The sequence below is a fragment of the Siphateles boraxobius genome, unplaced genomic scaffold (genome assembly GCF_051911475.1).
Source record: "Siphateles boraxobius isolate OS27281-9 unplaced genomic scaffold, OSU_SipBor_1 5, whole genome shotgun sequence".
Taxonomy (NCBI): Eukaryota; Metazoa; Chordata; class Actinopteri; order Cypriniformes; family Leuciscidae; genus Siphateles; species Siphateles boraxobius.
Genome location: NW_027509141.1, coordinates 10,200,275 through 10,215,085, shown reverse-complemented (window position 1 = coordinate 10,215,085; position 14,811 = coordinate 10,200,275). Strand labels below are relative to the sequence as shown.

Sequence of the window (14,811 nt, the reverse complement as noted above, 5' to 3'; positions counted from 1 at the left end):
AATATTACATTAAATGTGGAAAAAAATTCTGCTATGATTTTAGTTGGATTATATTTTACATCTCAAAAAGCTGCAGTTTTTTGCAATAATGATTATTTGTTATTTAAAATAATACATCACAGGCAGTAAAACACTACCATTATATGCATTGTTATATAATTTAAATTGCAATTAATTATTAATATATGATATACATCGTGGCCAAAATTATTAGAATGGTAAGATTTTTTAATGTTTTAAAAGAAGTCTCTTCTGCTCACCAAAGCTTCATTTATTTGATCCAAAATACAGCAAAAACAGTAATATTGTGAAATATGTTTAAAATTTAAAATAACTGTTTTCTATTGTAATACATTTTTAAATGCAATTTATTTCTGTGTTGGTAAAGCTGAATTTTCAGCATGATTACTCCAGTCTTCAGTGTCATAGTGACCCTTCAGAAATCATTCTAAAATGCCGATTTGCTGCTCAAGAATTATTGCTGCTCTTATTATCAATGTTGAAAACAGTTGTGTACATTTTATTTTCAGGATTATTTGATGAATAAGTGTTGTTGTTTTTTTGCAACAAATCGGCATCTTAGAATGATTTCTGAAGGATCATGTGACACTGAAGACCGGAGTAATGATGCCGAAAATTCAGCTTTGATCACAGGAATAAGTTACATTTTAAATTTCTTTGAAATATTTTAACAATTTAAAATAACTTTTATAACCTTTTTTGCTGTCTTTTGGATCAAATAAATGAAGCCTTGGTGAGCAGGAGAGTCTTCTTTTAAAACATTTAAAAATCTTACCGTTCTAATAATTTTGGCCACCACAGTATTTATTTGTTAATTCTGTGTTTGTAAGAATATTTATACATATGTATTTATTAATTTATTTATGGGGGCAAATGTGCTTAATATGTCTTAATTTACTTTATGCAAAATATATTTTTTGTTTTTATTTCTTTAGATTTTGGGGTGAAATTCATCCAATATTAAGTTAGTGCTTTCCTAGGGATCTGTTGTGAATCATGTAACTGGTATCCCATGTGTGACATCAGCCAAATTATGTGTTATGAGTGCACTGAAGCAGTGCCTTGGCATTTTCCATAGGGGATTCAATAAGCTCCGAAGAAAACAGTTAAAACGCAACAAGAGTGTAATTTGGAGATTTTTTGTTTTTGTTTTTTGGACATATTTCAATACAATTTTAAAACAATGCTTCAAACATCCATAGTGAAAGCTCTTTGCACAAGTGCAGGGTTGGGAGAAAGTGTGATTAGTGAAGAGCTTTTTGGGATTTGTTTAGGAGGTATCAGTCTGAGGCTTTAACGGCTTAGCCTAACTTTCAGGCAGTCAGCAGGCACAGGGCGTCCCGGACTCCAGATCAGCCGTGAGTCCTTTACTCAGGAGGAATGCATCCTGCTTGGGTTCTCTCCCCAAGAACTTCTTCAGCATGTCAGCAGCATCTTCAGAGCCTCCAGGCTTCAGAACACACTTCCTATAGTCCAGACCCACCTGTTCAACAACACAGAAACGTGAGCAGACATACAAAAGCCATATTTATGCACAGGACTCACAAGCACTGCAGGTTAAGCTAACCTTAGGGTCCATGATGCCTTCTTGTTTGAAACGGGCGAAGAACATGTCCATAGAAAAGACTTCACTCCACAGGTAACCGTAGTACTGAGCATCATATCCTCCAGCCAGGTGACCGAAGGTGGCAGGCATGTTTGTCCCTGTAAGAGCACGGGGGGGGGGGGGGTAATGGGGTATTGATGAGGTAATAATAATTGCATTCAGTTTTAAAATTAGTTTAGAAATGTAATTCTTCTAATAGAGATGACATTTACAAATATTCATTATATTATGTGCCAATTTTGCTATAGGTCAAATAATATTAAACAACATTGTGAAAGTCTGAAAGTCATTGTATAAATGTTATAAATTACATTGTATAAATTACTGTGCATGGCATAAATATACAGTATAAGTAAATATTGCTTTGTATTACTAAGAACAAAAATACATTTTGGTTGATCATCCCTTTATGCCTAAAAAAAAGAAAAAAGAAAACAACACAAAAAGGAAAATTGTGTCATATTATGAAACTAAAGTGCTTATCCTCATTCCAGGTGGTAATATGTACAATTAACTAGTAATTCCTCAGTGTGTTCATTTTGTGAAAAGATTTTTATTACAACCACAAATCAGAAAAAGTTGTTACATTTTGTAAAATGCAATAAAATCAAGAATCTGTGATTTGTTCATTCTATTTCACCTTTTAATACCTGACAAAAGCACAAAGAAACGTTTTCCAATGTTTTCACTGACCAACATAATTGTATTTTGTAAATATGAACAAATGCTGATTTTGATGGCTGCAACACACCCCAAAAGAGTTGGGACAGAGACATGTTTACCACTGTGTCACTTCACCTTTCCTTTTAATAACACTTTTTAATCATTTGAGAGTTGAGGATACTAATTGTTGGAGTTTTGCTAGTGGAATATTTGCCCAATCTTGTCTGATTCAAGACAGCCGCTCAACAGTCTTTGGTCATCATTGCCTGATTCTCCTTTTCATGATGGGTCATACATTTTCCATAAGAGACATATCGGGACTGCAGTAAACAGGCAGGCACATCCCTTCTATGGTGCAGCTTGTCTAGAAACCACACAGGTTTAGTATGTGCAGAATTAGGCCTGGCATTGTCTTGCTTCCCAGGAAAGATGTCATCTTGAAGGCAGTTTATGTCTCTCTACGATCCAAATATATGCCTCCATATCAAGTCAATGGTAACTTCACAATAATGCAAGTTACCCATACCGTTGCAATGATGCACCTCAATACCAGCACCGATGTTTGCTTTTGCACCTGTCGCTGGTGAAAGTCTGGTTGGTCCCTTTCGTCTTTGGGACTGAGAACTCGATGTCCATTTTCTCCCAAAAACAAGCTGAAACATGGACTCATCTGACCACAACAGACATTTCAAAATGTGTTCATGTTTACAAAATACAATTATGTTGGTCAGTGAAAACATTGGAAAACTTTTCCTTGTACTTTTGTCAGCTAATAAAAGATTTAATAGAATGAACAAATCACATATTCTTGATTTTATTGCATTTTACAAAATGTCCCCACTTTTTCTGATTTGGGGTTGTATAAGCCGTGACCCAAATCTAATTTTACCTGGTGAAGCAGGAATTCCCAGAATGTCCAGGCAGAGTTTGGCATACTCCTCAGCCGCGTCGAGGCCATTCTTTGTGTGCAAAGCCTGGTCCACCTTAGCCAGAACAATCTGCCTCAAGTTAAACAACCCTGAAAAACAAGGAGAATACTTGTTTTCTATTATTATAGAAATACTATTAATATGATACTATTAAAACTATTAACTTCTTAATAGATATTGAAATCTCTGAATATTGGATGACATTTTTCCACAGCAATCTCTGCAAGGTAGGGCAGGATTTGCTTAAATTGTGAAAAGTGTTACAAACCAAAACAGAGTCTGGGGTTGAATAAACGATGTCAGCCAAAAAGGAAAGTCGTTTCAGTGTTAATACGTTGAAATAAACAGCTTACAAAGACAATATTCCTTTGGACTAACATTAAGAGTGTTTCACCAAGTGAAAAAGAAAAAGTTCTCTTTATGTTCCCGGCCCCTGTCCCTGAAAGAGTACTCAGATCCATTTTTGGTCCTATTAAGTAGGAATGTGGCCTCAGACCTGCGTACACTGTTGCTTTTTGGATCTAGTCCAGTTCAGTGTTTGAAGGCTGACACTATAGCTTTCAAAATTTGATCTCATTCACTTAAATTGTAGGTGCCTCACTAACAAAAATATTTATTTGTAAAGATTATTACTACTACGACATTGCTACAAATGCTGTTGAGACCAGATGTTCCAAAAGCAGCCACCATGATGAACAGCTGATTTGTACTAGAGGTGTTGAAATTAATCGTTTTTACGATGAATCACGATGCGGACATGGACTTTTGTTTGATGTTGGCTACATTCAATGTACTTTCTTGGAGCAGATCAAATAAAAAGGGAGTTCATGTATCTGACTGCTTGTATTCATTGACGAAAATGTAGCCATGTGCAGTAATATTGAAAATTGAGGATGCAATGCATCATTATATCGAATGAGTGACATGATAATCGTAATCAAATTTAATCATGAGAGCAGTGAAGATTCACACCCCTAATTTGTACGGAAGCATCTAATTCTAGAATGGAGAAATCAAGTAAGGGACTGATTTGTCACAATGGACATTTTTAGCAAACCATGCCCTTTGCTGAAAGTGAACCTGAAACCACGCTAAGACTCCTGAAAAGAACCAAGTGTGAAAACACCTTAACAGAAATATTCAAAATAAGACTTGGAAAGTGTGTGACAAATTACAGTGCAAACTTTTGTTTCATGTTGACTTGTAGCTAGCAGGTGATCAGTTCAAGTTGTCGTCTGTGAAAATGACCACCACTGTTTGTTTTGTCTATGGTCACCTGTGTTAGCAAGTCTGGACTTGATAAGTTTGTCCAGAAGCTCCTCTGGAATGGGGTTTCCTGTTTTGTAGTGCTTGGACATGCGCTGCAGTGGCTCCTTCTCCCAGACCCAGTTCTCTAACATCTGAGATGGAGCTTCCACGAAATCTCTCTCAACATGAGTTCCGCTGAACATTGCAAAGTCAGTCTGAACAAAAAAGTACATCCATATTTTATCTTCACACACTGAAAATTAGTTGCAACCTATGAAACCACTGAAAGCCTTGATTCAGACCTGGGCACAAAGCTGGTGCATCACATGTCCAAACTCATGGAAGTATGTTTCCACTTCATCGTGCTGCAGCAGGGATGGAGCGTCAGCGGTGGGCTTGCTGAAATTAGCCACCATGGCAGCCACAGCCATTTGCCTGGTCCCGTCCGGGAGCAAACAGCCGGGCTGCAGGCCAAAGCATGCAGCATGGCCATACTTCCCCTCCCTACAGAGATAATGGAGAATTAGCGATTAATCTAGCTGAACTGCCACTGAAGCTCTGTGCTCAGGATATTAATGGGTTCTAAATCTCAGAAATCCTACACTGAAGCTGCCTGTCCACCCTCAGGATACAGGGGCCAGTTTCACCAGAACCTTCTTAAGAAATAACTTAAAGGGACACTTCACCGCTAGCAAAATGGGCTTTCAATAAAACTTGGCTGCCTATGCAGTAGAAGAAAAAAAAAAAGAAAAAAAAACTTTGAAATTGCCCTTACCTGACTAGAGGAGGAAACATCTTCCCTAGTCAGGTAGGAACAGTTCAAATCCCATAATGCCACTCTGCCCAGTCTGCTATGGATATGCTTAACCAGAGTCAAATACCACCTTTCTTAGGTACTTCTAAGAAAACATTTAGTCATAATGGTGTCAACTTTTATTGTTCCCGGGTGCAAAAATAAAGAACAGATTCGAGCTTTAAACTACTTTCTCTCTTGAAAAACTCCTAAAACTACATTTCGTGACACAATTACAGTTGTATTTTTAAATTTTGCGGGTTCTCCTCTGCTATTGACGCTTGCTGGTTAATGAGAGATGTATTCTGGGATACCTGGCTGTGTCAAGTCTGCACAAGTAACCTCTCGATGCATCCTCGTGTGTCTTGGTAAAAAGAAAAATATTTTGGTGCATTACTAACTTCTTATGTAGTTTATTTCCTCTGCCTGCAGATTACCATAATAATCATAACACACTGTTCTCGCCACGATTGGCTTGACAGGAGTTCAGAACTGTATTTTTTTTTTTTTTTTAAAGAGTCTGTCTCAAGACAGTGGTCTGTTGCATTGATTTTGCACACTTTCTAGAGTAAATGCACCCTGTACGCATCCTGTGTACGGGTGCTCTCACTTCTGCTGAACGCTGCTGAAAATTATGTTGTAATTAAATAATTAAAAACAAGGTCCCTATTTGTCTCCTTTTTGTAGAGTGGTTACTGAATTTTGAATTCTGCAAAAAGTTACATCACAGATTCATGACCAATCATTCTTTACATTATTGATAATTCAAATATATACATACTACAAATATGTATATATTTGACACAACCCAATATCTTATCTTCAATATCTAGGATTTAAGCAAAGTTATTTACGATTCTTATGAAAGTAATCTTAAAAATAAAAAAAATAAAATAACATTCTTAAGAAGTATTTTTAGAAATACATATTTTCCCTTTAAAAAAAAAGATAGCAGTTAAGAAGAATTGTATTCTTAAGAATGAAAGATTTTCAGGTCCCCACAAGCACAATTTCAATAGAAACCAGGTATGAGTGCTTACCTGGGGAAAAGATCCAGATAAAATTGGCCCACCACCTGGCCAGAGGAGCGGTCTTTAACACAGTACAACGTCACATCATCATGCCAGACATGTGCTCCCTCCACCTGCTGAAAGGTGAGATTAAGCAGCTCCTGATAGATGTCCAGAAGGCCCTTGGTAACCACCTCCATCGGGAAATACTCCTTTAGCTGGTTCTGATCCACTGCATACTGGGTCTCCTCCACCTGGGTCATGTAATAGCGCGTGTCCCAGGCATGGAGTTCTCCAGTGAAGGGCAAATTTCTCTTCTGGCTCTCCTGTTCCTTCAGCTTCAGAATAACAGCCCTCTCTTCCTCACCCAGGGGCTTCAATTTACGAGCCAGATCCTCTAAAGTGAGCAGTGGGAAAATAGAACAAAGGGTTAAACACAATTGCACAACAATGTAGTAAAATAGACCTTATGCACCATCATGACACATTGTAATGTTTGAAGCAGATATCAAAACAAATGTCAGTAGACCGGGAAGATTTTAAAATGTAAGATTTTTAATATTATTTAGTAGACCTGAGCGAACAGACGAACAATTAACAGCTGTTTATTTATTAATCTTTGTTAACTTTAGTTAATAAGAACTGTTATAAATGAATTGCTCATTGTTAGTTAGCGCATTAGCCAATGTTAACTAATGGAACCTTGTTGTAAAGTGTTACCAAATACACTATTGTAAAAAAAAAAGAAGATTTTTTTTTAAAACTTTTAAATTAACTTTTTGTTTAAAAAAAAAAAAAGTACTACAATAAATAAATAGATGTTCTCAAATGTTTGCTTTAACTCAGTATAACAGCATTTTAGAAGAGTTTCAGCTCTAATCTCAGCTCTATTTTATACATAGTATAGACCTTATGCACCAGAGAAACGTGGGCGCCGTCATCCTTAGAATATTGTCTTTGAACTTCCGTTTTTGGAGTCGCTCTGTATATTTCTATGGCATCGCTGTCCAGGAGTAATTAGCTGGTGAAGTGGATTTACTTATTGTAGAGTTAACAAAAGTTATCATGAGCATTGTAATGTTTATCATAAGCATTGTAAAGCAGATGTCTTAACAAATGTCGACCGGGAATTTTTTTACGAGCAGTTCATTCATACCTATGCAAGATCGCTGTGAAAATACAGACCGGAAGTCAAAAGACAACGAGCGCACCGCTGAAAAGGGGCGGGGCTACATAAGGTCTATATATCTATAAGTATAGTATATAGTATGTATGAGACTCATCTTTTTACATCTGGTACATTTCTATGTAAAGACAGTAGTCATTACCGAGGAAAGTTGCAACCTTCTTGGAGGCCTTGGCCATGTTCATCTCAAGCACAAAATCAGCATGTGTGCTGAAGCCCAGCAGGCTGCTCTTCTTGGAGCGCAACTCTACAAGCTCCTTCAGAATAGCAGAGTTCTCCTACCAGGGGAATCATTACAATAACATTATTAAAATGATACATTAGCATTATTTTAAAGCATCACCCACAGTGTTTTCGGGTAGCATTCTAATTATGATTACAGTTGATTTCTGGGATGTCTGACCTCTTTGCACCGCGAGTTGAAAGCCTCCTCTAACTTCTTCCGTGTCTCGGGGACAAAGCACTTTTTCATGGTGGGAAAATAATGAGGATACTTCAGAGTGAGCTTCAGTTTTCCAGACTCATCTTTCTCCAGAGAGTTAAGGAAATCCTCAGGGAGCCCACCTAAAACAAAAAATCGTCTATGTAAATCCGGGGTCTCCAACCTTTTTTCATTTGAGAGCTACTTTTTAAAAATGAAAGTGCCCGAGAGATACTCATGTAATACAATACTTAAATCTCTTAAATAATGTCTCATAACTTTCATATTAACAACCATCTAAACTGTTTTAGACCTAAAAGAGTTTTTGTAGACCTATATACATCACCCTTAAATGTCAGAGAAAAGAACAGAATGAAAGTTTTTTTTTTTAAATGAAATTTTACTTTGCATCATATACTGTAAAAATACATTATTATAGTTGATTTTATAGTGCATGATAACACGAGATAAAAATGGCATGAAAATTTAATTTCATGATTATAGTGACCAAAATTATCACGGTTATAACAGAATCCTGTTCAAAAAGTACTAATACTACACAAAATCAATTCACCAAGTTTTATGTTGAAAAACAGCAAATAACAAATAAAATTAGCATCAATGTGCACTTTTTTGTTTACATAAACATTAAAATAATAACATTAAAAATGATGGCCAGGTTTTAAAGGAGAGTCTTGCAACATGTTATCTACTAACATGTACAAGTTCAAATAAAGTTTTGACAAAAAAGGTTTTTATAAAAAGATGGATATCCACCACATGGATACTGGTAGCTCGCGAGCGTACTTGGAGTTGTACTTGGAGAGTACAACTCTCTTGTCAATGCCCTGATGTAAATAAATGGTTCACAGATTCATTTGAGTCCCTGTGGATAATTTCTTTACTTTTTTTCTACTGTTTTGTAGGAACAATAATGATGCACCAAATGAACCCCTAAAATACCTTCAATGTAGTTATTTTTCTTAGTTCTCACCTAATTAGCATAACAAATTCAGCTCTGTTCAATTTTGTCACATCGACAAAAGTCTTGGTCACTACAAATCAATAGTCTTTCTGACCTGACACGGAAAATTACTTTGAATGCCCTTTACTAATGCTCAGATTCAGAGCAAACAAAGTGAGAAAATAATATCAAATCAACTAAAATTCAATAAAAATTACTGAATACATTTCTCTACGTTTTGGCATAGTAACATTTAACTAAATTAAAATGACTAGCTTTGAAGTTGCACATTGCAAATACAGTGTTTTTCATTTAGGGTAAACTATGTTATAAACAATTATTTACACCCACTTTACATTACATTTGAATTATAATATTACAATGTCCATAAATGCCTTATAGAGGCACTAAATCTGATCTTCAGTGTCTCTGAAAGGAAAGTACTCTGCCCACCCACCAAGCTCCTCTCGAGAGTAATACAGGCAAGTCGTATCTTCATTCAGGTGTTTGTTGAAATCGATACACAGATTGCTCATTTTTTTCTTGATCTTTTTGATCTCCTGTTACAGGGAAGACAAAACTCAGTTACAGGCTAGAAGAGAGTGTTTGCGCTACTGTTACACAGCAAACTGAAAGCTAGATCTTAGCTAGATCTTAGTATCTGACCTCCTGCGTCTCTTTGGGAAGATGGAGGCCATTTCTCTTCCCAAGCTTTATGAGTCTCTCCATGTAACGCTTGGCCTCAGGAGTCAAACTCTCATCCGATAGCTTCTGCTGTTAAAACAAACATAAAGACAAGATAACAAAAATAAAACTATAAAAATGTAAAATTAAATCATGGGGATGATGAGATGTTTAGAGGAGGTGTCTTACACTTACATCATCTTTACCTGTTTTTATATCATTCATGGCTAATCAAATTATGCACATGCTGGTGGAACAACACTATGTGACTTATTTGGTAAAGTCAGTTAACAGGTTTCCTCAACTTTCTCAGAGCTTAGCTCAGTCCCTGAGAGATACTAGGGTTTAGTTCCTGAGAGACATGTGCTAGTGCTCAGTCCCTGCTCACCTCTAGAGCCACGATTCTCTGATAAACATCCTCCCTCATACTCATCTCCACATCAAACTCAGACAGCTTCTTATCGGCTTCGGTGCTGGCCGTGCGGACGTCCTTACAGGAGGACACATGCTGAGGGAAATCCAGCATGTTCCGCTGGACTGCAAAAAAAAAAAAAAAAGAAGTGTAAATTTAAATAATTTTGGACGATCGTCTCTTATCTATTCCCGTGCTGCGCCATCATGAAAGCTTATTTGAATGCGTTAAGCCTTGCAGTTTAAAACAAGTGATTTTAAATCGTTCAAGCGCAGTAAGCAGCGAAAGAGGACTAATTTCAGTATAATGTGTCTGACAGAAAGCAAGGTTCTTGAACAGAGTTGTTTTTGGTGCCTTTTTGGGCTTGAACAGTCAAAGACACACTAGTGTCAAAATGCCCATCTTCGAGAGCATCCTATCGGCCTAATAAACCTGCTGCTGTCTGTCATTTCATTTTAATCAGACATTCTCATTGCTCTTGACTGAATCACTTTTGTAACTAAGTATAAATTTATATTTAATTTACATAGTGAAGACTATGCAGTGATTTTTGTACATTTGGTTACTTTGTACAATTTATGTAGTATTTCTATATAGGCCCATCTTGTGCTTGAAGTTTTTCAGGTAGGTCTATTTCATTTGTATCTTTGTTCTTTTTTTTTTTTGTTCTGTATTGCTTATTAAGATTTATGACATTTCAATGGTATTAAATCACCAAATAACACAAATACTAAATGTATTCATCGATACTGAAATCTCTCCCAACTAATGTTCAAACTGTACAGGCAACACTCTCATTTGGTATAGTAATATAATATTAGAGGTTATTTTTTTTTTATCATATATAATAATTACACAACTAAAAACTGAAATGTTTGGGATACAAGCATACAACTCATTTAGCACATAAGGCAGTTTATATAAACGCTTGTATTCACGACAAAAATATTCAAGCATGCATATATAATTAACTCTTTTTCTAGTGTTTTTATGGCTAACTAAACTGTGAACATTGGTTAACTTTTCCTGAGGTAAATACAAGGTTAAGTGACATTTTTCATGTTATAACTTGAATTAAAGTGGAAGGAAAGCCATTTATTGTTTGAATTTCATAACAAACTGGAGAGAATTTGAAAGCGGAGACTTTGTTTCTTATCAGAAGTAACAAAGCTCTTTGCAATTATTTGATGGGATGTGTGCTACAAATGTTTGGTGTAGGGAAAAAACACGGACCTGACAACCCTGGTTTGAATTACGGGTGATTCATAGTGAAAATATCGCCTTTATCGACAGATTCCGATTATTGGCCGATACCTCATACCCATTTTAGATTATATGCATAGTCTTCAAAATTCAACATAACATCAACATTATATCTATCTATCTATAAACAATGTGAAGAAAAAGGAAAATAAATGAAAGGAAAGGGACCATTTATAATTCAACACCTTAACAATGGTGAACCGCAGTGGGAAGTGCACAGGCTGGTCGGCATTTCATTATGCAAAAAGTGCTGAATGGTGTGTATACCATTGAACACCGCTTTCTGCACACTCAGCCTTTTAGATAGATAGAAAAACCTGGTATATATTACTTTGTAAATGTCACCTCTGGTCTGAACTATTAGGGCAAAAGTAATCTGAAACAAACAACAACCGAATAACCAAATAACAGAAGTGTTGTCAATAAATGTTTTATTTATTAGTGAAATATCAGTAAATGTTGTGTAAAATAAGTTAAACATCATATTTACATCATTTTGTGTACAACACATTTGTCTTACCCTTAAATTTTGATGGTCCCAGGGTTTATTTTCATTAGCCAAAACAATATTTATTTTATAATAATAGTAACATTTCAATTGATTTCTACCTGTGTACTCTACTTCCACATCAGCAAGGGCCTTCAGGGTGTTCTCATAGCTGACACTGGCTATGTCCAGGACGCCGACCGTGTCATACACCTTTTTGGTTTTGGCAATAAGTTCTTCAGTAAGCTGGTGGATCAGGTCAGGACTGAGGTCCCAGCGCAAACGGTTGTCATCACAGACCCGATCCGCAGAGCCAAACACAACTTCACCTGAATAATGAAGAAGACAATGCTTAGATTGAATAATACAATAGTATGAGTCTTCACATTGAACTTAAATGTGGATCTAAAAAGGTGTTCTGTTAATAAATCACAATGTATTGTTCCTAAATCAACATAGGCTCTCTGTCACCAAATTGTGGAAAAGGTAAATGATGTTATTCCTCTAACGTTACCGTGTGATGATACAGTGAATTCAGAAAGACCTTTGATAAGTAAAGTTAACGTTAATAAATGAGTTCCCATTTCGCGCTAAACAAACACTGATATCTGCTCGTTACAGTGTGTGAATCATATTGTTAAGGGTGTTTAATGAGTTTGAACATGACACATCTAATTAAGTTGAGCCAGCATTATAAATAGAGTGAGAGCGTTAGAAGAATATTGAGGATATGTGTTTGTAAAGGGAGAAATCATGGAAATAAATGAGTCTCCGGCAATATGAAATGTGGGCCCCGACATTGTGGGACGAAAGGCGTGTGTTCACTTGTCGGAACCGGATGGCGAGCGGCACCAGCTGACCTAAGTTCATAGCTGACCCACCGAATACTAGCTCACTGCGCTAACGAGCTACAAACACCATGTCGGTTTTACTTAAGCTTCGTTTAAACAGCCGACAGTTATGTTCAGTTTCTTATATTTTAGCGGTTTAATGTGTGCTCTTGAAGATTAGCGTAGCTAACTTACCTGTAGGTGCCATTTTCCACTCAGTCAGACGAACACCGCGTGTATCAGCGACGATTCAAAGAACATCTAATAGCCGCTCAGTCACTCTTCCTGCTCCGGTCACATGACTCTCCGTGGACCTCACGATTGGTCGGAGACTTCTGCAACCTTATGATAACCAGAGCTGTTGACCTATATCTATCTATCTATCTATCTATCTATCTATCTATCTATCTATCTATCTATCTATCTATCTATCTATCTATCTATCTATCTATCTATCTATCTATCTATCTATCTATCTATCTATCTATCTATCTATCTTAACTCAATAGCACTAGATTTAACATAAAATTCTACAATCAAAACTATCTTAACTCAATAGCACTAGATTTAACATAAAATTCTACAATCAAAACTAATATCCTTCTCAACTGATATGAAATATTAAATAGCCTATTAAATAATTCATTGGCTACTTAATCAATTCTCTTGCATGTCCTAAACCCTAAACATTCATCATTTTGTAATGAACATTTTTGAAATTCTGTACCAGTGATTTTATGGGTTTCTATGGTTTCGTCAGCTTTTATGCATTCCCCAGGGGCTGATTTATTTATTACGCCAGGCAGATTTCAACTTTATTTTTTTTATTTTTTTATTTTTTTTGATAGGCTAAATGAAGCTCAAACTGAATGAAAACTGAATTGGGATTTTTTTTTTTTTTTTTACTATGCCATCATGATTTATTTTTGCTACTTTTCAAATGCATTTTATTAAACAACGTGAAATTAAAACAAACCATTTCAATATCTCGGTGAAAATAATAATAATAATAAAAAATTAAATAGTACTTTCCACCACCCCAAACAATTTTCCCTTAATAAAGTTTTTTCTCAAAAGTTTGTGTAATGCATATGTCCATTATTTGAATGATATAGATCAAAGTAGTCATTATCCACAGCCCTAATCTAGATCATATTTCCAAAATTCATGAAAACGTTGCAGACTTCCATAAAAGCCTTGATAGGAACGGAGTAGCTACACACAAAGACATTGATGTTCACTAGGGTCTAAAGACAATGCATCACACTGAAACATCTCTGTGACACTTCGAAATGATATTGTGAAACGCTCTATAAATAAACATGATTTGACCTGACACTGACTATAATCTCTGCGGTTCTGTGGCCATCTGCTGGCGAGGTGAGAATGTACTGGTCAAACCCTTTAACAGTCTGTCAGATCAGGTGTCAGGACAATACTCTGTGCAATAGATGCATGGATCATATTATTTTACAGGTTTTGTATGTGAGAGTAACAACAGCAAAGTCAATGTGACATTGACTGATGCATAACAGCAGTAGTCTTGAAGAGGACACAATTGTATATAAACGCCGGAATGTGTATACAGACTTTTTTTTTTAATTACATAACACCCATAAATAATTGTAACTTACAATTGTTGTTTTGATGCCACCTGTAATCTACCTAATGTGCAGAAAAGACATTCCTGAAAACATTTATTTCCAAATGCCCTGAATTAACAACGTAACATATACTGAATATTTTCACAATTGGTGATTCATACAATTTGGTAGGCCTAAGCGGTCATTGAAAACAAGATGTATTATTATGGCAATATGATTAGTAGCCTACCTTGAATCCTCATGGCAAGAAATGGTTAATTTCATGTATTATATATTTGAGGGCTTTATAAAAAATATATTCAGTCAACTTCATTTCTGTTTGAATTGAACTATATATATATATATATATATATATATATATATATATTTTTTTTTTTTTACTTATATTGGGCTTATGATCTATCTATTCACAAAAAAAACTATGTGAATAACTTTGCAACTTTTATACAATAAAAGTAAATATTACTGGTGCATTTAGCTTCAAATTTGTGAACAAATGTTTCATTTTTAATATTACTGATTCTTACTGATTATCAAGTCAATGAGTGATAACTGTAATTTCTGGCATTTGTTTTTTCCCCCCAGTGATTTTCCATCTACACACTTGGAAACCTAAACCTTAGATTATTAACTTTTTCTATTGAATCAATAAGTTTGAAATAGTTATGTTGTGGTAATGAGTTATGACTA

General features: G+C 35.6%; 1 protein-coding gene across 2 annotated transcripts; it reads right to left on the bottom strand.

Annotated features, from left to right (window-relative positions):
- Window positions 1-1,146: 1,146 nt before the first annotated feature.
- Window positions 1,147-12,826, bottom strand: thop1 (thimet oligopeptidase 1). Of its 2 annotated transcripts, none has more exons than XM_077202765.1 (13): window positions 12,713-12,826; window positions 11,810-12,016; window positions 9,914-10,062; window positions 9,508-9,615; window positions 9,299-9,401; window positions 7,860-8,020; window positions 7,599-7,734; window positions 6,301-6,667; window positions 4,770-4,971; window positions 4,496-4,682; window positions 3,180-3,308; window positions 1,589-1,725; window positions 1,147-1,504 (listed from the first exon to the last, which is right to left on the bottom strand). In XM_077202765.1, exons 1-13 carry the CDS (start codon window positions 12,723-12,725, stop codon window positions 1,343-1,345), a joined length of 2,061 nt encoding a protein of 686 aa, XP_077058880.1. In that variant the 5' UTR covers window positions 12,726-12,826; the 3' UTR covers window positions 1,147-1,342. The 2 variants fall into 2 exon arrangements, with proteins under 2 accessions (XP_077058880.1, XP_077058881.1); XM_077202766.1 differs by having other exon boundaries at window positions 9,508-9,612.
- Between the last annotated feature and the right edge of the window lie 1,985 nt (window positions 12,827-14,811).